The sequence below is a fragment of the Hyla sarda genome, chromosome 6, assembly GCF_029499605.1.
Source record: "Hyla sarda isolate aHylSar1 chromosome 6, aHylSar1.hap1, whole genome shotgun sequence".
NCBI lineage: Eukaryota > Metazoa > Chordata > Amphibia > Anura > Hylidae > Hyla > Hyla sarda.
This window is the reverse complement of record NC_079194.1, coordinates 260,851,579-260,878,272: the sequence shown is the minus strand read 5'-3', so window position 1 is coordinate 260,878,272 and position 26,694 is coordinate 260,851,579. Positions and strand designations below refer to the sequence as shown.

Genomic DNA, 26,694 nt, shown 5'->3' with positions numbered 1-26,694 from the left:
GCAAAATGTAGTCTTGGTCTCTGTGTCAGCAGTGGGGTCCTCCTGGGTCTCCTGCCATAACGTTTCATTTAAATGTCTACATATAGTTCGCGATGACACTGATGCTCCCTGAGCCTGCAGGACAGCTTGAATATCTTTTGAACTTGTTTGGGGCTGCTTATCCACCATCCGGACTATCCTGCGCTGACACCTTCATCAATTTTTCTCTTGCGTCCACGCCCAGGGAGATTAGCTACAGTGTCATGGGTTGCAAACTTCTTGATAATGTTGCGCACTGTGGACAAAGGCAAATCTAGATCTCTGGAGATGGACTTGTAACCTTGAGATTGTTGATATTTTTCCACTATTTTGGTTCTCAAGTCCTCAGACAGTTCTCTTTCAGTTGTCCATGCTTATTGTGGCACACACAGACACACAATGCAAAGACTAAGTGAACATCTCTCCTTTTTAGCTGCTTTCAGGTGTGATTTTTATATTTCTCACACCTGTTACTTGCACCAGGTGCTTGAAACAATCTTATTTTTCCACAATTTTGAAACGGTGCCAATAATTTTGTCCAGCCCATTTTTCAAGTTTGGTGTGACATTATGTACAATTTGCTTTTTTTCCTCCTTTTTTGGTTTAGTTCCAATACACACCAAGGGAATAAACATGTATATAACAAAACCTGTGTTACTGTAATCCTTTTCTGTGAGAAATATTTCATTTTCTCGAAAATTTGAGGGGTGCCAACATTTACAGCCATGACTTTTCTCCATGTACATTTCTATATTTAGTGTATTGTGAAATAGCCATTTTGAAAATATGAGCTACTGTGTTTATATTTTTGATACATTGAAAATATGGATTATATGTATGGTGTAACATGTTATGCATTTGTTTTATTCAAATGCACAGAAATAAATTTCCGATGTGTAGCTATACTTTTATTATATGTAAGTGCAGCCAGCATTGGGTTCTCTGCTGGCTGTGAGAGGTATAGAATTACCTAGGTGGGAGTTGAGCACATCATGTGTGGTTAAATATTCATACTCCATGATAAGTCACCTATGAGGAGGGTTCCTATAAAATGCTGGCAGTTTTCACATTTGGTTAGTACAACTAAGGGCGTAGAGAATGCCTGAAACGTATTTCCTGCTTTTCCCTGTTTACCTATTCTTTATGTATTTTTCAAGGTCTGTATAATACATAGAGTTCCCTTAAGAGCATCCTACATTGTGTTGAACATTTCCTTTTTTAGCTGTTTCAATGACATTATGAATATACCAGGATATAAGAGTATTTACCATAGCCGTAATCACATGATCCTTTTGTTTTCATTGCGGCCGTCACCTGACCGCGCGCTGCACGATAATCGCCGGCCCCTATGACGTCAATCAGGGGCGCGGCGGAAGTGACGCGTGGCTCGGCCAGCGTATAAGACGTCACACGCCGTGATCCCAGGTACGGTAGCGCATTAGCAGCCGGCATTTACCGCAAGGCTCCCCGCCACTGCGGGTACAGCGTACCGTCCTGGGATCACGGATATCGGCAGACTGGAACTGTAAGTAGCCGCATACTGCGGAGAAGTGTTTCTTCTTTACAGGTACCAGCTGAACAGTTACTGATAGGGGCTTTTCTCTATGTGCTTTCCTTTTTAGGTTTTCTGGAAAATATCCACGGCACAGTGAGTGTATGCTCCGCATGAATTGCTCATGTGCTTTATTATGCTTCGAGCACATAAATGACATTGGTACCTTTCTGTTGTGCTTTCTTTGCAGGTGGCCTGATACAGACAGTCTTTGCCGTGATCTCTTAGTCACATTGGTTTGTTTATCTATTTATAGGGTGCTTTTAGTACCACAATTCTAAGGTGTCTCAAGCTTTGTCTTTTGTCTCTCCTGATGACGCCATATCATTAGTGGCAGAAACGCGTTGAGAGCGACACCCTGTATGCTTGATATTGCTTCTGGTGTTAGATCCATACCGCAACCAGAACATTTATATTTATTTGTTTGGGTCATTTGAGCACTAATATAATTTGGTGACGATTTTAACTTTGTAAAATTAAAAGTTAAGTATTACATGCACCTCCCCAGGGATTCTAATTGATTTATCCCCCTTATTATTTTTCATATATTGCTGGGAGTCTATTCTTGCCCCTTGCAGGCATTACATTCTAATAGCAAGCTCTATGGTATTTGTAATTTTCAGTGATGGCTAGCTTTGTATCTGGTACACCGAATTTGGCTGAATGGTTATGTGAAGCTAGGGAGGTTTTCTCGGAACGAGTTTTCACACAAACTAAATTCACTCCTTCTTTAAAAATTGCACTCCGTGATCTGATCACCTGCTACAAACAATACGCAGTCTCTTTCTGGGAAATCCAGGGATTCGAGAGTTATTTAAAACATCAAATTGTGCCTAGGGGCCTCCGAATCCCAGTTCTCCCAGCAAGTAGGCTGAGGACTCCAGCGGTCCTAAAAAAGTGGGAGACTGAAGCGACGAATACGTCTCTAAAGTTTATCCAGATTTTGCTCGAGGAAGAGAAAGCTAACCTAACAATAGCCGAGAGCAAATTGAAGGAACAAAAGGACATAGTCCTCAAGTTCAAGGAGGACCCTGACTTTCAGACTAAAGAGACACAAGCTAAAAACACTATAGAACGATTCCAGTATCAGCTAAAGGAGCGCAAACACGCGCAATTTATTCGTGATCTTCAAGAGTTTAGGGAAAACCGTGCCTATAGTGTTCTAACTAAATCTGTAACAACAAGGGACACTGAAACCGAGGTGTCATCCTCAGATACTGATCAAGGTGATACAGATAGGACCTACACTCAGTCAGGCAAACGTGGTAAGGGTAACCCCAGAAATCGCCGGGGTAGAGGCCCTACTAGAGGAAAAACGGGCACAGGGAGGAACCAATACAAGAACACAGAATGGTCTGGAGAATCATCCTCTGCCTCACATATGGCTCCTTTTTCTGGGGATACCAATCGGGACAACAGGGATCCTTACCCACTCAGAACCAAAGAGAATCGCCAATGACCCCTAATGACACAGGTGACTTGCAGGTGATTAATCTGTCTAGTGAGAGACTTACGGATGCACAGGTGAGGGTCCTAGCCCGGGGGCTCTCATATGTACCAACCACTAGTTTTGACCCCTTCATTTGGACTAAGGATCTTCACCTCTTCATCCGTAAGCTAAAATGGCACAAATATCATGTACTACGCGACAAAAGAGAATGTCTAGAACTAGGCATAGGGGTAAATGAACTCCCGATGGTAAGAAATTTAGCATCTCTGTTGGAAGAAGGCGAGAGACCACGATATGAGGGTCCATTTACCAACTGTAAAAACAGAAATAAAACCTTTCCACCTGTGAGTGAAACAAATTGCTTGGATGTCTTCCTTGAACTGGTATCCCGTGATATTAAAGCCTTGTCTTTTCCCCCCTTGTCGGCAAACAGGAAGAATCTTTCCAACTTGGAACATGCTGCCATTAAACAACTACGGCGTAAAGATAACTTAGTTATCAAGTCTGCTGACAAAGGGGGAAACATTGTAGTCATGGATCGTCACAAATATATTCTCATGTGTAAAAAACTATTGGATGACAGGTCCACTTATGAGATATTGAGTGGTGACCCCACTAATAGGTATAAAAAAGAATTATTGGAGATTGTAGCCCTGGCCAAAACTGATCGCCTGCTAAGTGATCAGGAGTGTGAGTTTTTGATACCACAGAATCCTATTGTCCCGACCTTCTACGCCTTGCCCAAAGTCCACAAGGGAACCACACCTCTTAAAGGGCGTCCCATCGTGGCAGGCATAGGAGGTCTGGGACAAAATATAGGAATCTATATCGACAAGGTGCTAAGGCACTTTGTCATGGCATTACCATCATATATACAAGATACTACGGACCTACTTAAACGATTGGAGGGAATTGTTGTAGACAGAAACACGCTATTGACCAGCATTGATGTTGAGTCTCTGTATTCAGCGATTCCACATGAGGTGGGCCTATCAGCTATAGCATATTATTTGTCTTTTAGGGACATCAATATGCAGGCCCACAATGAACTAGTGCTTAAACTGATGCGGTTCGTATTGACGCACAATTACTTCCTTTTCAACGGTACCTATTTCCACCAGCTCAGGGGAACGGCGATGGGGAGCCCATGCGCCCCCACATACGCAAACCTGACCCTGGGCTGGTGGGAGGCCACCGTAGTATTTGCAGATACAAGGGAACACTTTAGTGAATCCGCCCTGGTATGGGCTAGATTCATAGATGATGTCCTTATTATGTGGCAGGGTACAGCCCAGGCCTTTCAGGACTTTATCAAATCCCTAAATAACAATGGGCTAGGGCTTTTCTTCACTTTTGAGATACAGGAGAAATGCCTAGCTTTCTTGGATATTATGATTTACAAACAAGATAGTGGTACCTTGCGGACCACCGTGCATAGAAGAGCCACTGCCACCAATAGCCTCCTGAGGTGGGAGAGCTGCCACCCGGGACCCCTTAAACGGGGTATCCCGCGTGGACAATATCTCCGCCTCAGGAGGAATTGCTCGGAGAGGTGTGATTTCGTGGAGGAGGCTGGTAAACTTCGTACACGGTTCAAAAATAGAGGCTATCCCTCACACGTTCTCTCAGCAGCATACCAACATGCACTTGTTACACCCAGGGAATCATTACTTATACCCCGACCGAGGGAAGATCAGTTAGGGGGGATTACGAGAGTAATAGCGACATTTGATCAAGGGTCCACCAAAATGCGTGAGATCCTTAATAGACATTGGGATATACTCAGAATGGACCCTGATATACGTGACAAAATCCTAGAGGTACCCCTACTGACTTTTAGGAGAGGTCGCAACTTAGGTGACATACTTACACAAAGCCATCTACCACCGAGGTCATTGGGAAACACCTGGTTAGAACAAAGACCTAGACAATCGGGGGGTTTTCCATGTGGACACTGTAAGGCCTGCATTAACATCAGCAGGTCTCAGTTATTTGTTAATGAATCCACTGGAGAACAGTTCAGATTGAGAGAGTTTATCAACTGCTCTACAATATCGGTTATTTATCTAGCTACCTGCCCATGTGGTAAAAAATACGTGGGTAAGACCAGGAGAGCATTCAAGACCAGGATTCTTGAACATCTGGGGGACATCCGACATCGGAGGGATAAGCCCCTTGCAAGGCACATCAATGACTCTAACCAGGGCCGAACAGATAATCTAAAATTCATGGGTATAGAAAAAGTTTGGCCATCACCTAGAGGAGGGGATCTGGACCGTGTACTCCTACAAAGGGAGTGCAGGTGGATTTACAAACTAGACACCTGTACTCCATCTGGTCTGAATGAACAGGTCAATTATGCTAGTTTTTTGTAGATTTACCTGGGGTACCCCCCATTCTTGGTGACTATAGGCAGTTAGTGGAGGCTTTAGTAAGCCTAAAGTCAGTGTCACCAATTTCTAGGGACCTACTAGGCAAGTAGGAGGATCGGGAGCAGGCCCGCCCTTATTAGGGCGGTTTACCCTGCCTAGGCACTAGGGCCATAGAACTAGCGCAGGGGAAGGTAGGCTCCCTAGGCCCCCGCTATCCCCTTGTCATGCAGCTTATTTAGTGTCCCCTTTTTGGGGGGTACCCCATTAGTTTATAGTTTATAATATAGTTTATAATATATAATTTTTATTTTATATATTCTATATTTTATATTATACTAATTTGAGCCTCAGTCAATATAAGGTTCAATTTTAGTCCTCGTCTGCGGAGTCTAACCTCTTCCGAGCATCTAGGGTATATATACCCATGGCCTTTGTGTTTTGGCCTTGTCAAAACTCTATATATATACTAGTTTAATTTCCTCCGACCAGTTTGTATTAATATAATTATGGGAGTCATCAATGAATTATGGCAATAGTACCCAGTCATTTAGGGTACCTAGACTTCCCATTATGTATGTATACACTCTTATGGTCCGGTTTTTCTATGCACCTGCTATATATATGTACTAGGCATCTCCGAAGTATTGCCTCTTAAATATATATATTTATGAATAATTTTAGGTTACATACTTAACCGCTATCCCGTTAGTTCCCCCTAAACTTGCCTTAAACATCTAGCCATTATGAATATACCAGGATATAAGAGTATTTACCATAGCCGTAATCACATGATCCTTTTGTTTTCATTGCGGCCGTCACCTGACCGCGCGCTGCACGATAATCGCCGGCCCCTATGACGTCAATCAGGGGCGCGGCGGAAGTGACGCGTGGCTCGGCCAGCGTATAAGACGTCACACGCCGTGATCCCAGGTACGGTAGCGCATTAGCAGCCGGCATTTACCGCAAGGCTCCCCGCCACTGCGGGTACAGCGTACCGTCCTGGGATCACGGATATCGGCAGACTGGAACTGTAAGTAGCCGCATACTGCGGAGAAGTGTTTCTTCTTTACAGGTACCAGCTGGACAGTTACTGATAGGGGCTTTTCTCTATGTGCTTTCCTTTTTAGGTTTTCTGGAAAATATCCACGGCACAGTGAGTGTATGCTCCGCATGAATTGCTCATGTGCTTTATTATGCTTGGAGCACATAAATGACATTGGTACCTTTCTGTTGTGCTTTCTTTGCAGGTGGCCTGATACAGACAGTCTTTGCCGTGATCTCTTAGTCACATTGGTTTGTTTATCTATTTATAGGGTGCTTTTAGTACCACAATTCTAAGGTGTCTCAAGCTTTGTCTTTTGTCTCTCCTGATGACGCCATATCATTAGTGGCAGAAACGCGTTGAGAGCGACACCCTGTATGCTTGATATTGCTTCTGGTGTTAGATCCATACCGCAACCAGAACATTTATATTTATTTGTTTGGGTCATTTGAGCACTAATATAATTTGGTGACAATTTTAACTTTGTAAAATTAAAAGTTAAGTATTACATGCACCTCCCCAGGGATTCTAATTGATTTATCCCCCTTATTATTTTTCATATATTGCTGGGAGTCTATTCTTGCCCCTTGCAGGCATTACATTCTAATAGCAAGCTCTATGGTAACCATTTCCTTGGCACCTTCATTACACACCCTTCGCTGTCCACACCATTTTCAATCCCTTAGAAGAAGGAAATGTGGTGCCACAGCACCTTTTACGTGCTCTGCCATTGACGGCCAGCCACCATCAGCTATGTTTGCAGTGGTGTCGTGAACGAGAAACCTAGACTGCAATGGACTGGAACAGTGTCGCCTTTTGGTTCTATTTGGGATCCGACAGAAATAGAGTTCAAGAAGGGAGACCTTGAGTTATACACTGCCTAATTGCTGGTGTGTTCATCTGAGGCCACATGTGCTGCCTATCATGGCAGGGCTTCCAAGATGTATTTTTAGGCTGGATAATGCTTAACCAGTAAGGGTTTACCTCGATTGTCTCTGCCAGATTGCTACACTTCCTTGACATGCCCGGTTGCCAGATTTATTGCCAATCAAGCAGTTATGACAAGCCATCTTTGTTAGGATCTACAGGTCCACATGTGATATCTGTGGGAAAATGTGCTGCAAGATGCCATACAAAACCTGTATATCTTCATGTACAACTTGTATCTATGTTAGAGCAGCCGAACAGGGTACTAGAGCCTCCTTTTAATTGTACAGTTTTACCCAATAAACTTCTCCTTTTGCTCTATTATTGTAATCGCATCCTGATCCAAAAGGGATGGTGCAAAATTAAAGGTTCTGTGTTCATAACCAAGAGAACATAACACAAATTTATTAACATGAAAAGACAAGTTTATCCATTAGTGACAGGGAAGATGTCGAGACATTAGTCCAGTTCTGTCCAGATGCTGCCAGCATATCCTCAACTCCACTGTTTTTAGTAATATGTTGTCACTCAGATTCTGTGGCTGGGAGAGCAGATACACTAAGTCCTTGATGTAGCCCCACAGAAAGAGCTTGCAGGGTGTTAGATCTGCCGATCATGGAGGATAATGGCAGGATAAGACTTCAAGGTGTGATGGGATTCAATGGTGCTGAGCAGGAGCAGACACGTCAGGTAAGGTGGAGGATGACTTTATTAAAACAATGCAAGGATCATGGAGGATAGCAGAGCATTGGTAACTCATTGTTTCCATCAGACAAGTGGATCGGCCACACTGGAAACTTCTTTCTGTGGGACTACTTCAAGGACTTAAGAGGAGATTTATCAAAACCTGTGCAAAGGTAAAGTTAACCAGTTGCCCATAGCAACCAATCAGATCGCTTCTTTCATTTTGCAGAGGTCTTGTTAAAAATGAAAGAAGCGATCTGATTGGTTGCTATGGGCAACTGGACAGCTTTTCCTCTGGACAGGTTTTGATAAATCTCCTCCTTAGTGTATCTGGCCCCAAGTCACAGGATCTGAATGAGACATTGGAGTGCATACTTGAGGATATTCTGGCACGCGTCTGAATAGAACTAGACTACCGCCTCGACATGTGCCGTATCACCAATGGAAATCACTTTTAACATTTGTAATGTACAGATAGAACTTGCATAGACAGTGTGTCTTTACATGTTGATAAATTTGTGTTACGTTTTGCACCACCCTTTTTAGATAAACTTGTAATTACATTCACACATATGAAGCTTCATTCGATTCCAACAACTCCTCCTTGGTGCATTATTTTATTTGTCAGTGAATGTAAATCTCCTCCCTTAACGTTCTAGCTGTGGACCTAAAGTTGGCCTTATGTGGTGCACCTGTTATAATATTAAGTAGCATTCTACCTATTTATTGTGCTAACATTTTTTTTATTTAGTTTATTTTATTACCAATCTGTTACACTCAATTGAAACCAATGAAATAATTTCATTTTCAACCTCTGATCATTTTTTTAGGACAGTAATTGGCCCAGATCTATTAATCTATCTAGGAAGCCGATAGCAACCAATCACCGCTCAGCTTTTGTTTCCAGTGGGTCTGGTAAAATGAAAGCTGAGCAAGGTTTGGTTTCTATAAGCAAATTAGATTCTTTGTCTCAAATTGATAAAAATGGGGAATGTCTTAGCTTTGACAGTAATAATCCTTGGCATTGTATGTTCTCATACCCATGATGCTGCTCTCTCCAGGCTTTCAGTTCTGCAAACACATCATCCCGATCCTTCTTAGAGACAATAAAAGAATCAGATGAGACCTCTGGCTTGAATCCCTTAGGTGGTATACTTGAGCCATGTGTTGCCTAAAAAAAATAAAGATTACTGGAAATGATTAACATAAGTAAAATTTTTGGTGTCCATCCAAACCGGCATACTGTGTGTCAGTTTTGACAGAGTTCTACCCAATGTTCTTATACCTATTTGCTTCTTAAGCTTCTAGGCTAAGAAATGAAGGGAAAGAACACAAATACAGACTTTTTACCCTCCCCCAAGACCCTTCATTCTTCCGCAATATGTAAAAAAAAAAAAAGATTTCTAGAAATCTCATTCCCATTGCTGATACTGTAATTTGGTGTGAATTTTCTTCAAATCTGCTGAGGAAAATCCACATCGTATTTAGCCTGTGTGAAACCTTATTCATTTTTACGGGCCCTTTCACTATTCTCACTGACTTCTTTTCACCTCCTGTACAGTCAGGGAAGGTTCACACACAATGGGGGTTTCTGATGCTTATCCATGGCAGATTTCACTGTTGATCTGCAATAAATCAATATCAATATGGAATATGTGCAAAAATATGGGAAAAAAAATATGGAAAAAGATATGCTGAAGATTTTTTTTATCTTTTCTTAAAGGAAAGGGTTGCATGAACAATCCAGTGATCGTTCGTGTTGTCTGGCCACAAAGCTGATCGAGCCTTGTAAAGGTTCTTTAAACAAGCGCCAATTACCATGATTAGTGCTCATTTACAGATGGGTATGTTAAAGGCATGGAGCCATTTCTTTTTAGCCTAAAGGAGTTTTGCCATCCTGGACACTTATCCCCTATCCACATGGAGAATTGCTTAGAGTGCAGCCTCTGAGATCCAAATACAGTGCTCAGTTTGACACTCCCAAAGTCAGTTAATGGAGTGGCAATCAAGTATGTGTACTGCCGCTCCATTCAGATGGGAGGTTCAGAAGTCCCATTCTCAAGATTGCAGGGGCTTCTGGCACTTATCAATAGGTCCGATTTACTAGAAAATAACCAATTAGGCTCAAGATAAATAAAAACTTAGCTTTTACTTAAATGATAAATAAGACAATATACAATGTTTATGTGAAAACACAAAAAGAATAGAAAACAGCACCATTTGATGCCAAGGGAAAGGGGTACAGGTGAATACCTACTCTACAAGGGTCCCTACCTCACCAATATAAACCTCTTATTACTAAGTGTGGATAGGGGATAAGGAACAACATAAACTCATAATTTTACAAAAGTAAAAGTGGCAGCCCTCATGCCAACGCGTTTCGGCCGTTTGTTATTGGGCTCATCAGGGAGTAAGAGAAAGCCACAGTAATTTATAAGATATTGCTGTTTTCAAGATAACAATTTTACAAAGATAATAGTACTATACAGTACAATGATATAAAGATAATTAACTTACTAGGTAAGCGGCTGACGCTCTTCTCTATTGCTATACTTTTCTGCTTGATCTGCCCTGCCACTATAATCAACATTTGCACATAGGTAGCAATGTTGGTCTTTACAACGGGTCATATCTACACTACATATCATTAGCCTGACTATACCCCTGTGGATGCATTGATTTGGGGTAAGCCATTATTCATCTTTGTGGCTACATTTGGCAGTTAAGATGTGAAGCGAGATGTTTTCTTTATCTCTCTCTGCTTCCCTTTTAGCTGTGGTGTCATCAAGCCTGGCCTTTATTATATACCTATATATCCAGCACATCCCCATATGACTGTGGGGCTGTCAAAATAATCTTTATTACACTATGGTTTCTATATGATAAACACCTTGTCTTTCACCTACCTGGTTGGTCTGTGTCCAGCGCCATGCTGAGCCGGCGTCTCCCTTGAAGCTGCTTCACTCCTCAACTTATCTTTGGGCCGGAGGGCTGTGGACACCTCGATATTATGTGCTCACCATTGTTGTGTATTTGCTTACACAACTACACCAGGTGAGCAGCTTACATGCTGTTTTATACACCCTATTGTCCTCTTTTAATACACCACGGAGCGCTGTTTTTCCTTCTTTTTAGACAATATCTTATAAATGACTGTGGCTTTCTCTTCCTTCCTTATGAGCCCAATAACAAATGGGCAAAATGCATTGGCATGAGAGAGCTGCCACTTTTACTTTTGTAAAATAATGTATTTATGTTGTTCCTCATCTCCTATCCACACTTAGTAATATGAGGTTTATATTGATGAGGTAGGGACCCTTGTAGAGTAGGTATTAAGCTTTAAGTAAAAGCTAAGTTTTAATTTATCTTGAGCCTAATTGGTGATTTTCTAGTAGATTGGATAAATTCACATCAGTCACCAAGGGACCTTTATATATCATATTGGACCTGGATACCCTTGACTGCTTTCCAGAGGTTGTGATGTACTTATCAATAGGTGTTTATTGTGGAGAAGATACTGGAAGGCCTCTATAGCAGCAAGATGATTGGCTATAGGCTTTAAATAATAATAATCTTTTACATAGTCATGTTATGACATCACACTCTCCACAGTTACTATACTGACTGAGTATTTTAAATAATGTCACAGACAGGGATGTAACGAATAAACAAGGGAACCCATGGAAAAACTTGCAAAGAGGCCTCACTGTTTCAATAACACTATCTGTAACAAAAATTCAGAAGATGGATGGCTCATGATTCTTATGGTTTTAATAATGGCCCACTAATCTGGCCTCACTTCTGTTTACCTGGAAATATTCTTGAAAATTACAAAATTTACAAAATTTACAATAATTTCCAAAATGATCCTTACCTCTAACTTTTCTTTTCTTGTGCGAAGAGCTTTAATAGGATTCCCACAGATGACTTTGCTAACACCTTTGCATGATCAAATAAGACATCAATAAAAATACAATAAAATGAATCAATAGTCTAATAAATTAAAGCACAGAGAGTCCCTATGTAGCACAACAACATTAAAAACAAGAGTAATTCACATATGAACCTACTTCCTAAAATAATATTACCATGAGTTAGGTCACTGGCTTCATCTTCAACTGGAGAGTCATCCGATGGTTCAAGTGTGCTATTGACAATTCTTCCAGCACTTGAGGGTCTTGGGGCAGAGTGTGGTCGTCTGCTTATTACAGGCCGGGCTGTACTGGGTCTTACTGCTGTCTTTCTTTGGGCAGTCTCCGGGTCTTAAAACACATTTTCATTGATCAGTTTGATCATTTACTCCATGGTAATATAGACACTATACGCTCAACAACTTTACACAAATCAATAGTACAAGCAAAAGTAGTAAACATTGTAATATATTACACCTTATCAGGTATCTTTCCTTTTGCTCTTCCCCAGAAGTCATCATTCAGTATGAAAATACTGCTAATATGGCTACCATGGGTCACTTTTACGCACTCTGACATGTATAAGACACTATATGCTTCTTGAGATCTTCTATATTGTGCCTTCCACGTAGGATCACAAATTATTGTGTTCTCTCTCCAACTTTCTCCCTTTTACTTAAATGGGCACTGTCATGAAGTACAAAAATTGATATGTTGCATTACTTAAGTACTACAACATATCTCTAATATACTTTATTTAAAAAATGTGATTTTAAACAACTTTAAAATCACTTTTAAATTCAGCCACTAGGGGTCGCCCTCCTAGTGGCCGAATGCATTCAGCAGTGACGTCACCACTGAATTTCGACTCATTTCAGCCTGGCAATGAGTCGAAATTCAGGCACTGCTGAATTCAGGCGGGAGGCCTGTCAATCAAACAGGCGAGAGCGAGCACGCTGATAGCTGGGGCTGCGCGCATTGGCCAGCAACACTGGCCTTGCGCGCGGCCCCGCTCGCCCGCCCCCGTTACCCTGTCCGGAGGCAGCGCGAGCACTCATTGCTGCGCTGATCCTCCGGATGGGCAAGTCTGATCTGAGGTCTTATATTTGCCGGTGTGAGGTGGACGCATGGATCTACGGGGTGCAAAAAACCACCTCACACCGGCAGTAATATCGTGCACGGCAGGCCGGCGTTGCTCCTCTACTCCTCCTCCCTGGATAGCACATGCACAGCTAAACAGGGAGGAGGAGACCCCGGAGCTGCCTGCCGTGCTATTGGCAGATCATCTATGCGCGCTCCTGACAGGAGCGCTGCATAGACGATCTGAGGGCGGAAGCAAGCGCCCAGCAAGGCATCAGTGACGTCGTGCCTGCTGGGAAGCGCTGCTTCCTGCCATGCTTGATAGAGCAGATTTAGAAGCACTAAATCTGCTCTATTAAAGTGATTTAAAATGTTTTTAAAGCCAGGTAGGGGGTTAGGGCTAGATTATTAATAGGTAGGGACATATTAGATTATATATAACTTGGTGGGAGCTACACTTTAACTCTCTTTTATTTGGCTTTTCTTATATGACTAGACATATACCCATGATATATCTGCAGGTAGAGGGTTATAAATGCTCATTCCATATCATGTTAGGAATTTATTAACTCTCTATTTTAGTTGGCTGTGGCTCCATGTCAGCTTGCAATTTTTGCAGGCTTCTCCTCCTTTTTTTTAGGGCAAGAGCATTAACCTCCAGAGAAGTATCTTGAGGTCCTAGTTAGATAAGGATATTCTTCTACTAGTATATATTGGTTCATTTATGATTTTAATAGCAGCTTTTTTGATTTTAATAGCAGCATGCATCACACCTGTAATTTGCATATCTGAGTTCATGTAAATGCTTATGTACGTTTTTTCCTTTTGACATATTTTGTGATGTATGAACTTCCCCTCTCTTTCTATTCCTTTTTTTTTTTTTCATTTTTCTGTTCCCTTGCCTTCTTCTGTTTTTCCTTTAACCCGATAACGACCATGGACGTCTATACTCGTCCAATGGCCGTTACCGGGGTATGACGCGGGCTCCCGACTCGAGCCCGCGTCATACCGGCCAGCCCCCAGCTGATTCCTGTAGCTGGGGGCCGGCGTTAATAGCCGACATGCGGCGATCGCCGCGGCCGGCTATTAACCCTTTAGATCGCCGCTGTCAAAGTTGACAGCAGCGTCTAAAGGTGCCTGTATACAGTCCCTGGTGGTCCAGTGGGGTGGATCGCTCCCCCGCAGCGCGATCGCGGGGGAGCGATCCACTACTGAGGTAGCCTGAGGGCTTACCTCTCCTCCTGTGTCGGCTCCGGCTCTCTGAATGATAAAGCCTGGCAGGACCAGGCTTTATCAATCGAGCGCAGAGCACACAGATGAATGGGATTGTATGCAATCCCATTCATCTGTATGAGGAATCAAATGATTCCTCCTAAAAGTCCCCTAAGGGGACTAAAAGTGTAAAAAAAAAAAGTTTAAAAAAAGTTTAAAAACACACACATTAACCCCTTCTTTATTAAAAGTTTAAATCACCCCCCTTTTCCCAAATTCCATATTAAAAATATGTAACCATAATAAAAATAAACATATGTAGTATCGTCGCATGCGTAAATGTCTGAACTATAAAAATATATCATTAATTAAACAGCACGGTCAATGGCGTACATGCAAAAAAATTCCAAAGTCCAAAATAGCGTATTTTTGGTCACTTTTCATACCATAAAAAAAGGAATAAAAAGCGATCAAAAAGTCCAATCAAAATAAAAATGGTACCGATTAAAACTTCAGATCACGGCGCAAAAAATGAGCCCTCAAACCGCCCTGTACGTGGAAAATTAAAAAAAAGTTATAGGGGTCAGAAAAGGACAATTTTAAATGTATAAATTTTCCTGCATGTAGTTATGATTTTTTCCAGAAGTGCGACAAAATCAAACCTATATAAGTAGGGTATCATTTTAACCGTATGGACCTACAAAATAAAGATAAAGTGTAATTTTTACCGAAAAATGTACTGCCTAGAAACAGAAGCCCCCAAAATTTACAAAATGGTGTTTTTTCTTCAATTTTGTCGCACAATGATTTTTTTTTCCGTTTCGCCATAAATGTTTGTGTAAAATGACTCATGTCATTCCAAAGTAGAATTGGTGGCACAAAAAATAAGCCCTCATATGGATTTTTAGGTGCAAAATTGAAAGGGTTATGATTTTTAAAAGGTGAGGAGGAAAAAACGAAAGTGTAAAAACAGAAAAATGCTTGGTCCTTAAGGGGTTAATTCAATAAAACTATGAATGAGAAAATACTGCTAGAATCTGCCCTGAGATAGATCAACTCATCGTAGTATTAGAGATAAGGAATGTGATCTCTATCACCCAAGTGCAAGAAAAAGTGCATTAGGTTATTGAAAGAGCTTTATTGATCGTTCAGTCATAACAAGTAATACAATAAATTACAATCAAATAAAGCATGGCAGTACAATACATAGCACAGGTTCCCTAAGTTATACATTGCACAGCATGCTACACTAACACTCAGCTCAACACCAAATTTAAAATAACCTAACAATACAATGTGGTCGGGGGAGGGGCGTGGGGCATACTACAGCTGCCCATAAAAAAAGCCTATGGAGAGGGCAGTGGCTAAAGAAAGACAGAGACAGACAGACACACAGGGAGAAGCTCCAGCAGCTTGTGGAGAGTAATGGTTCTACAGGCTATAAAGCTTAGCACTGACCTTCATGCTTCCTTCTGGGGATGTGCTATAAAAATACAGGGGAGCAGGATCCAGTTGTGTGTGTGTGTGTGTGTGTGTGTGTGTGTATAGAGTGTAAGGGAGCCATCAGAGGCTAGCCTAACTAGTAGTTAGGGAACATTAAAGGGGTACTCAGGAGAAATTTTTTTTTTTTTTTTTAATCAACTGGTGCCAGAAAGTTAAATAGATTTGTAAATTACTTTCTTTTTGAATTTCTTTTTTGTCTTGTCCACAGTGCTCTCTGCTGACACCTCTGTTCGTGTCAGGAACTGTCCAGAGCAGCATAGGTTTGCAATGGGGATATTCTGCTCTGGACAGTTCCTGATATGGCATCAGGTGTCAGCAGAGAGCACTGTAGACAAAACAAAAAAAGAATTTCCTTTGTAGCATACAGCTGCTAAAAAGTACTGGAAGGGTAAAGATTTCTTAATAGAAGTCATTTACAAATCTGTTTAACTTTCTGCCACCAGTTGAAAAAAAAAAAAAAAAGTTTTCTACCAAAGCACCCCTTTAACGACAATGGCTGTAAATGTACGTCATGGTGCCGTGGTACTTAACACACCATGACATACATTTACGCTCCGCCATGACCGCGAGCACCGGAACGGTGTTTGCGTCATGCGCGGCAGGTCCCACCTGCTATCAGCAGCCAGGGACCCGCCGGTAATGGCGGACATCTGCGATCGCGTGGATGTCTGCCATTAACCCCTCAGATGCCGTGATCAATACAGATCACGGCATCTGCTGTACTTTAAATGGATGATAGGATCGCCACCCACAGCACTGCCGCGGGGATCCGATCACACATAATGGCGGACAGAGGTCCCCTCACCTGCCTCCGTCTGTCTCCCGGCGTCTTATGCTCTGGTCTGAGATCAAGCAGATCAGAAGATCACCGATAACACTGATCAGTGCTATGCCCTATGCATAGCACTGAACAGTATGATTGCTATAAATAGTTCCCTATGGGGACTATTAAAGTGTAAAAAAAACTTTAAAAAATGTTAAAAATAAAAAAAAATTGAAAAATCCACTCCCCCCAATAAAAACGTAAATCATCAGTTTTTCCCATTTTACCCCCCAAAAAAGCATAACATTTTTTTATAAACATATTTGGTATTGCCACGTGCATAAAAGTCTGAACTGTCAAAATATATTGTTAATTATCCTGTACAGTGAACGGCGTAAAACGTAAAAAAAATTAAAAAGTCTAAAATTGCTGCATTTTTGTCACATTTTATTCCCAAAAACATTTATAAAAAGTAAAACCTAAGCATGTGTGGCACCGATAAAAACTAAAGATCAGGGCGCAAAAAATGAGCCCTCATACAGAAAAATTAGAAAGTTATAGGTGGGTTAATAGGGCAATTTTACTTAAAATAGTTAAAATAGTTTGAGATTTTTTTTCAAGCGGTACAATTACGGAAAAGCATATAATCATGGGTATCATTTTAATTGTATTAACCCACAGAATAAAGGAAACATGTTATATTTACTATAAAGTGTACAGCGTGAAAACAAAACCTTCCAAAATTTGCTAAATTGCGGTTTTCTTTTAAATTTTCCCACATAAATAATAGTTTCCCTACTCAGCCCCCCCCTCTACCTCTTGACAAAGCTGTGGGAGCAGCGAAACATGTTGAGGGGGGCTGAGTAGGGAAACATTTTAAACTAAAAGCATAGCAGCAGCTCTGGATGCAGGACGTGCACTGCAGGCACGCTCTGCATATTTACTAGGGACGATTGATATTAGCAGAGGACGTATCGTCAGCCTCTACATACTGAACACCAATACAGAAAATACATATTGAGCTGCTTCTTTTGCTAACTTTTTAACCGTGTGTAGTTCTGTATCATTTAGTGCACTTTAATTATTATTTAATAAAGCCTGTGGGATCACCATAAAGTATAATATATATATATATATATATATATATATATATATATATATGAAAATAGGGTGTTTTTGGATTCCCCTAGGGGAATCTATAGGTTAAAACATACAACTCCCAGCATGCCCGGACAGCCGATGGCTGAAGGGATTGACAGGCGGTGATGATGAAAGGGGGGAATGATGTATTTCCCAACCTAGGCTTATAGTCAAGTCAATAACTTTTCCTGGGTTTTTGGGGTGAAATTAGGGGCCTCGGCTCATATTCGGGTCGGGTAATACTTGAGTATATACGGTATAAATGCGCTGGGGGGCTAGATATATAGGCTATATGTCTCCCCCCCCCCCCTGCTGCGCTATATATCTTGCCCCCCACAGCGCTTTTACTATAGATATGTCCCCCCTGCTACTCACAATGTCAATTTTTAAATCTCCTGCTGGGAGCCCTGATTGGCTCCTCGGTACCGGCCATTCAGGGCTCCCGGCGGGGGATGTAAAAATGAAAGTTAAAACACACTATACATCGCAGGGTAGCAGAACTTGCCGCACGCTCCCCTGCTGAATAACTTCTGATCGCATCGGGTTTCAGAAGTGAAACCCGGTGCGATCAATCCCTCAGCCGTTGTACTACAACCCCCATCATGGAACACACTGATTCATGATGGGGGTAGTAGTACAAACACTAATGTAGCCTCCCCAGCTGTCTGCAGACTCCTGCAGCCAGGGAATTACTACTCCCATCTACTACTACTACTACTGTTCCATGATGGGAGTAGTAGTAGTCCCTCAGAACTGCTGGAGTCTGCTGATGTCACCTCTTCTGAGCATGCTCAGAAGTAAATAACGGATATTATAAACCAGGTGCAAACGGATGACATAAAGGCTCATCCGTTTGTCATAGACTTCAATGTTAAAAATAACGGCCGTTAATTTACCCGTTTCTTGTGACGGGTGCCGTTTTTTCTTCCGTCACAAATAATGTCTGTTATTAATGACTAGCTATAACGGGTCATAACAGATAATCAAAAAATCACATAGACTTGAATGGAATTTTGGAATGGACGTTTAACATCCGTTATTAAGGCTTTTCTAACGGATGTTTATAATGGATCTTTTAACGGATGAATTTTATAGTGTGAAAGGGGCCTAAGAAAGATCTGCTGAGAGTTGTAAATCACTGTCTATGTAGAGGTCAGGAGCTTCTTCAGAGAACTGTACAGTACACACAATGTCCTAAAAAAGTAAAATGGAGCCGCCCTTACTGGGTGTCTAAAAGAGCAGCTAACTGTGGCACAGGTAAAGAGTAGTACAGAACATGTAATACCTCCTTGTACTGTAGCGGGCGCTACCAGACAGCCAGTCAGTCAGTGCATACGCTTCAGTAATACAGGTGTTTTACCAGTGAATGCCCATTCTGATTGGTCAGTTCTTCCAGCCATTGACATGTTTCACAGATCTGGACTGTCTGTACATTGTATGTTGAGTCTGGTCCAAAAAAGACCATTGTATGTTGAAACTATTGTATGTTGAGGCCATTGTAAGTTGAGGGATCACTGTATATTTTTTGCGAATTTTAACTAGTTCGATAACTATTAGTAGACCACCATCCTTGCCATTTTACAATACACTTAAAGGGATACTCCGGTGGAAAACATTTTTTATTTAAATCAACAGGTGCTAGAAAGTTCAACAGATTTGTAAATTACTTCTATTTAAAAATCTTAATCCTTCCAGTACTTATCAGATGCTGTATAATACAGAGGAAGCCCTATTCTTTTTTAATTTCCCTTCTGTCTGACTACAGTGCTCTCTGCAGACACCTCTGTCCATGTCAGGAACTGTCCAGAGCAGAAGAGGTTTGCTATGGGGAATTGTTCCTGCTCTGGACAGTTCCTGACATGGGCAGAGGTGTCGGCAGAGAGCATTGTGGTCAGACAGAAAAGAAATTCAAAAAGAAAAAAACTTCCTCTGTAGTATACAGCAGCTGATAAGTACTGGAAGAATTAAGATTTTTAAATAGAAGTACTTCGACAAATCTGTTAAACTTTATGGCACCAGTTGATTTTAAAAAAATAAAAAATTACCACTTTAACATTTTTTGGTAGCACTTACCCACAGATGTTAAGCCCACAGAGCTTTCTTTGATCGAGTCCAATACCATCATCCAGTCCTGGTTTGAAGTCCGTGGTGTGTTTGGGTTTATCTGATCAGCTGGGACATCATCAAGATATTGCAATTGTGGGATCATTTTTTGCAATACTACACGGTAATTGTAATCTGAAGACTGAGAAGAAAAACCATACACAGTAAACTTCAGACCACTATCGAGGATTTTGAATACATGTCTGACAGTTTTTTACGGTAGGTTTATACACAGCAATTTTTTTTGGGAAAAAAATACACTGCAGTTTTGTGTGCAAATACCAGAAGTGGATTCTAAACGTACAGTATATGGAATTTAAACAAAGGATCCTGTTGAATCCACTTAAAAAGGGTACTCCTTCCCTAGACATCTAAAGGATAGGGGATAAGTTGTCTGATCGCGGAAGGTCCGGCCGCTGGAACCCCCTGTGATCTTCAGCCTGGCACCCTGTTGAACATTTATGTTCAGAATGCCAGTTTCGGGCATTCATGGTCGTGATGTCACGCCCCCTCCATTCATGTCTATTGCACAACCACAGCCTTTACGCCCCCTCCCATACACATGAATGGAGGGGGTGTGACGTCAGGACCACAGCCACCTGAAGCTTAGGATAGGGGATAAGATGTCAAGGGGCGGAGTACCTATTTAAGGGTTGGCTCAAAAACCAGCATTAGAAACTGACAAATCCGGCATTACCCACCCCCACATTTGTTTGGAGGCTCATAGTTTTCTAAAATGTACTGGAAAAAGCAACTTTATCTATTGTTCTCAGGTGATCAGATTTATGAAACTGGCTTGAAGAAAACACTGCACTAAAAGTATACCTAAGTCTTAACACAAAGTTGCTCTGGTTTGATGTATATGATTCGTAATATAGTTACATAGTTAGTACGGTCGAAAAAAGACATATGTCCATCAAGTTCAACCAGGGAATTGAAGGGTAGGGGTGTTGCGCGATATTGGGGAAGGGATGGGATTTTATATTTCTTCATAAGCATTAATGTTATTTTGTTCCAGGAATGTATCTAATCCTGTTTTAAAGCTGTTAATTTTTCCTGCTGTGACCAGTTCCTGAGGTAGACAGCTCCATAAGTTCACAGTTCTCATGGTAAAGAAGGCGTGTCGCCCTTTGAGATATGAAACGCTCAGATAAATATAATCCTTTTTAAAATGAATGTATCATCACTTTCATGGTGCCTTGGACAAGAATCATCAAGGGAGTCCTTGGAGGCTTCTCCCTGCCTCACTAGCCTTGATTGGATATAGGGTGATATCTATCAATTTAGGCATACAGGTCAGGCAGAAGCTGAGGGAGACCACATGAATGACTTGTAGTTTATACGGCAAGTGATGACAGGTTCCATTTAACATAGTCAATGCTATGAAAAACACATGTAGAGGAGATGCTTTTACTAAGCTATTATAAAACAAACAGTTGTGGCTGACCCACAAAGAGAGGAAAAATGCTGTATCTTAGGTAGCATCAAGGCACCATCTACCAGCCGTTGTACCATCCATGTCACTGTTTAGCACTATTTATAAAATATTAAGCTGCCTAGCCTATGAAAAGTTTTTTGATCATCCTCCCCCCACCCATCAAATAGCATCGATTATAATGTTAGGTATAGCAACTTTAATGATAACTATGTTAAAGGACAAAGTGCTATAACCACATGTTATAAATAATCTGAAAATTATATAGCAGTAGTGTATTATTAATAAAAATCTATATGTAAAAACATCACATCTTCATTTTTTATTGTTTCCATAGTTCTGATAAGTCATAGGATGAAAACAACAAAAATAACAGTAGTTCTACATGCCTTACATGCCAGACACAAAGAGTACCTGATGGACCCCATTGACTTTATTGGTGTCTGTTGGGTTTTCATCATGGTGTCAGGTATTTAAACCAGACAGAATAGCACTGCAGGCTATTTTGTCTTTGATTTTTAGATAAGTTCTGCGATTCACATGTGAATACAACCTAACATTTCAAATACTTAATGGAGGTTTCCCCACTAAGTTTAAAGGGGTATCGAAGGATTTTTTTTTATTTGACTATGCTACAAGGGCTATAAAGTTAGTGTAGTTCATAATATAGTGTCTGTAGCTGTGTGTGACAGTTTTCTCACAACTCTTATGTGATTTTCACCCCAATATTTATTTTTAACAGCATACAAAATGACTGTGGTCTCAGATTTTTCTCAGGTTGCAGTGCAGCCGAGATCTGACTCACTAGTCAGCTGATGACAGGGAGCCTGTCATCTTCAATGGGTGGAGCGATCGTTTGGTGAGAGAGAGATCAATCTGCAACTAATGCAACAGTAGTAGGCACCCTGATTGAAAACCACAGGTCTTTTGAATGGATGCAGCTCATTTATGTTTCAAAGGTTGGGGTGGCTGATGTGTGGGAGGGAGGAAAATGGAATTCTGGGATTTGTAGGCAAAGAAGGAAATTCAAGAAATGCCAGTTCACAAAAAGCTAGCCACAGTGTTATGGTAATCTCACAACATAGCCATTTAGCCCCAAGACAAGCGCAGATCCTTCCTAAGCATGCCCATTACTGTCTGCCAGGTACGTACTAAAATCACCTTATGGTGGATAACCCCTTTTAAAGGGTTACTCTACTACCCAGCGTCCGAAACATTGAGTTCCAAACGCTGTGTGCGGGCTTCCATCTTCATGACCGCCCCCTCGTTACATCATGCCCAGTCATGTGACGTCACGTTCCGCCCCCTCAATGCAAGTCTACGGCCGTCACGCCCCCTTCCCATAGACTTTCATTGAGGGGACAGGCCGTGACGTCACGAGGGGGCGGGCGTGAACACGGAAGCCCGCACACAGCGTTTGGAACTCAATGTTCCGGACGCTGCGGAGCAGAGTAACCCTTTAATGTACACTTTGGCAAACAATAACCACTTGTGTAGCAATGATGAAATAGAAAAGAAAATGTGGTGCCCTGCTGGGAGTTTGGGTCCTTGTATATGAGAAATTAAAAAAAAATTAAATAAAATACAACACAAAATAAAAAATGGCACTCACTAACTCATTGGGATAAAATATGATTTTTTTAATAAGCCATAAAATAGCAGGTCAGGAGAAATGTTGGATGAGCAATGCAACAGCTGTTTTGCTCCTAGTGTTGCTTTGTTAAGCCTGCTAGCATCATCAGGGTGTACAGGTTTAATACCCCCACCTATTTTATGTAAATGTTCATTACATAAATAAGAAACAATAATAAAAACACCAGTGATACAAACTGCATGAAAGCAATGCTAGCGCAAAGCTAATTCTAGGAAACCACAAGTTATAACGGTCATTTAGCCCCAGACCTCCCATGGTTTTAATCAAAAGCAACATATATAACATTTATACAGTTTTAAAGGCAAAAGCGGATGTAACCCCAAAAGTATAGTTAGTATAGTTCATAATATAGTGTATGTACCTTTGTGTCATAGTGATCTCGCAATTCTTATGTGACCTTTGCCTCAATGTTTATGTCTAACAGCAACACTAAAGAAATGAACTCTGCTACAATGTAAAGTAATAAATGTTCAGCCTGTATAACAGCATTTAATGTTGCTGTCTCCTCAAAATAACTTAACAGACTCATTAATGTCTAAACCTTGGCAACAAAAGTGAGTGTGAGGGATATATTCACTTATGTGTATGTCCTCAATATCAAAAAACTATTCCATTTCAGGTTTTCACCCTCCTGGGACAAAATTCCCAAACTAGGGAACCCTTTCCAAATAAAATCCTTACTTTATTAATTCATATTTAAAAGTATATCAAGTTGTGAGCAAAAACAAATAGAATGTATGTTTAACCTCCGGACCCATGACGTAAATGTACGTCCTGAGTCCGCTCCCGTTCTATAATGTGGGGCCACGGCGTGGCCCGGCGTCATAGCGCGCGGCACTGATCGCGGTGCCACGCGCTATTAACCCTTTAGACGGGGCGTTCAAAGTTGAACGCTGTGTCTAAAGTGAAAGTAAATCGTTGCCGGTTAGCTCAGGGAGTTGTTCGGTATGTCCGCGGCGAAATCGCGGCATCCCGAACAGCTTTAAGACAGCAGGAGGGTCCCTTACCTTGCCTCCTGGTGTGTGATCGCCGAATGACTGCTCAGTGTCTGAGATCCAGGCATGAGCAGTCAAGCGGCAGAATCATTAATCAATGGTTTCCTATGAGAAACCATTGATCAATGGAAAAGATCAGTGTGTGCAGTGTTATAGCCCCCTATGGGAGCTATAACACTGCAAAAAAATGTGAAAAAAAGTTAATAAAGATCATTTAACCCCTTCCCTAATAAAAGATTGAATCACCCCCCTTTTCCCATTTAAAAAAACAAACTGTGTAAATAAAAATTAACACATGTGGCATCGCCGAATGTGGAAATGTCCGAATTATAAAAATATATTGTTAATTGAACCCCACAGTCAATGGCGTACGAGCAAAAAAATGGCAAAAATTCCAAAAGTCCAAAATAGTGTATTTTTGGTCCCTTTTTATATCATGAAAAAATTAGTCCTATCAATACAAAAATTGTACCGCTAAAAACTTCAGATCACTGCGCAAAAAATGAGCCCTCACACCGTCCCATACGCAGGAAAATAAAAAAGTTATAGGGGTCAGAAGATATATATAAAAATAAAAGATATACATTTTCCTGCATGTAGTTATGATTTTTCCCAGAAGTACGACAAAATCAAACCTATATAAGTAGGGTATCATTTTAATCTTATGGATCTACAGAATAAAGATAAGGTGTCATTTTTACCGAAAAATGTACTGCGTAGAAATGGAAGCCCCCAAAATGTACAATATGGCGTTTAAAAAAAAAAATATATAATAATTGTCTCACACTTATTTATTTTTTCCGTTTCGCCGTATATCTTTGGGTAAAATGACTGATGTCATTTAGTTTAGGATACCGTCCCGTCATGCAATAGGAGCGGCGTGTGTAGTGACGTGATGACGGCAACGTGAGGGAAATGTTTTTTTTGTTTGCAAAACAAAAATGGTACCGATAAAGACTTCAGATCACAGCACAATAAAATAGCACCCATACATCCCCATATGCGGAAAAGTTTTCATGCATGTAGTTATGATTTTTTCCAGAAGTAAGACAAAATCAAACCTATATAAGTAGGGTATCACTTTAATCGTATGGACCTACAGAATAAAGAGAAGGTGTCATTTTTACTGAAAAATTTACTGTTTAGAAATGGAAGCCCCCAAATTTACAAAATGGGGTTTTTTTTGTCGATTTTGGGGGAAAATTACTAATGTCATTACAAAGTAGAATTGGTGGCATAAAAAATAAGCCATCATATGGATTTTTAGATGGAAAATTGAAAGGGCTATGATTTTTAAAAGGTAAAGAGGAAAAACAAAAATGCAAGAACTGAAAAACGCTGAGTCCTTAAGGGGTTAAAGTCCAGTAACCTCTGACCTTCAGACACGGCCACAGCAAATAGAAAAGGTGCCATATTGGAAAGGAAATTTGGGGTACAGATCTGGGAGATCTGGCTTGAAGCGATGACAAGTCTATGCTTGGTGTAATAAAATCTAAGGAGAATGTATATTTGGGTCATTAATTCTGAATTATTAGGAGAGACTAGGGGTTGATGGGGCAAATTTCCCTTGCTCATATGAGATATTCCCTATATCCAACTCCTTCTGTTTGGGAGGGTCTCCATTTGTAATATAAAATGCATGAGATGAGCATATATATATATATATATATATATATATATATATATATATATATTTATTTATTTATCACCTGAAATGAGAGTAAGAACTTGGAGAGAGATAAATCATTCGATATAAAGGATGCCCTAGGAAATTGTGAACACAGAGTATGATGGAATTACAAATAGGGAAGATGGTAAGAGTGTAGAAGGTCTGTCACTTCCTGCAGCTGTTAAAAATATTTTATTATGTTACCAGAGCATATATCCCCTAAGTAATATACCCTAACCATCTTCCACTGCAATATACAAGGCAAATCTAGCAGCTCAGGGAGTGATACATTATCCCAGAGGGTTGTATATGGGTCAAATCCCACTCTATAACCCAATTACCTGGAAGCTGACCAAATCATCAGGAGTTGGTGCAGTATTGGGTATTCCAATAACACAATGTTATGAAGCACTAGATGTTTTTTAAGAGCTAATGCAAAGAGAACGTATTACTTTGTACTGCAAAAATAAAAATAATACAACAAGCAAGAAAAAGAAACATAAGAAGGATCTCAACAAGGCCGAATGTAATGCATTATGTAACAATGATGGTTGGCAATGTGTCTGCTGTATTTCCTGGTCTTCCTGCTCTAATGTTTCTCTCGCTGCAGTTTCTGCTCTCTCCACTAGGGGCCATGCGTGAGCACTGGGTGATTTTTATAGAGCCAGTGTGCACTCCCTAATGGATACTCCTCCAATCTCAGCCAGGCACTGCATATATAAGCCTGACACACCTGCGGTTCCAGGCCTCAGCAAGGCTGCATTTTGGATTGTATCCTGCACTGCTAAGGTCTCCGTAGCCTGTCTGCCTGACCTAAAGTACGTCTGCTGATCCTGTGTATCCTGATCCCTGCCTGTATACTGGATTTTGGCTTTTCCTCATCCCTTAGACTCTGACCTGCATCTCCTGAGTATGAACTTGGACTTTCTACCACGATTCCGGTCTAATCTGCACTGCTGATAAAGGCAGAGAGGGGGTTCTGCTCATTGAATGAACATAAGATAACACAACATATCCATTTACAAAAGGATCCTACGCCGGAGTTTAAAAAAGTGCTGAAACATCTGCTGACTGAGGGAATGGGTCCTGCTATTGCTATCTACAAGGGGGGGGGGGGGGGGGGGCTGCGGTCTATACTCCCTACTATTAAAGGCAATCTTACAGCAGAGTCACTTGCAATAACT

General features: G+C 41.0%; 1 protein-coding gene across 8 annotated transcripts in view; it reads right to left on the bottom strand.

Moving 5' to 3' along the window:
* Window positions 1–26,694, bottom strand: part of LRRC56 (leucine rich repeat containing 56) — a 188,669-nt gene that overhangs the window by 3,277 nt on the left and 158,698 nt on the right. For all 8 annotated transcript variants that reach the window (XM_056527096.1, XM_056527098.1, XM_056527093.1 and 5 more), the window contains 4 exons: window positions 19,728–19,899; window positions 12,134–12,307; window positions 11,920–11,984; window positions 9,086–9,216 (listed from right to left, as the gene is read on the bottom strand). In XM_056527096.1, coding sequence (XP_056383071.1) covers window positions 9,086–9,216; window positions 11,920–11,984; window positions 12,134–12,307; window positions 19,728–19,899 — 542 coding nt within the window. The remainder of the gene's footprint in view (window positions 1–9,085; window positions 9,217–11,919; window positions 11,985–12,133; window positions 12,308–19,727; window positions 19,900–26,694) is intronic.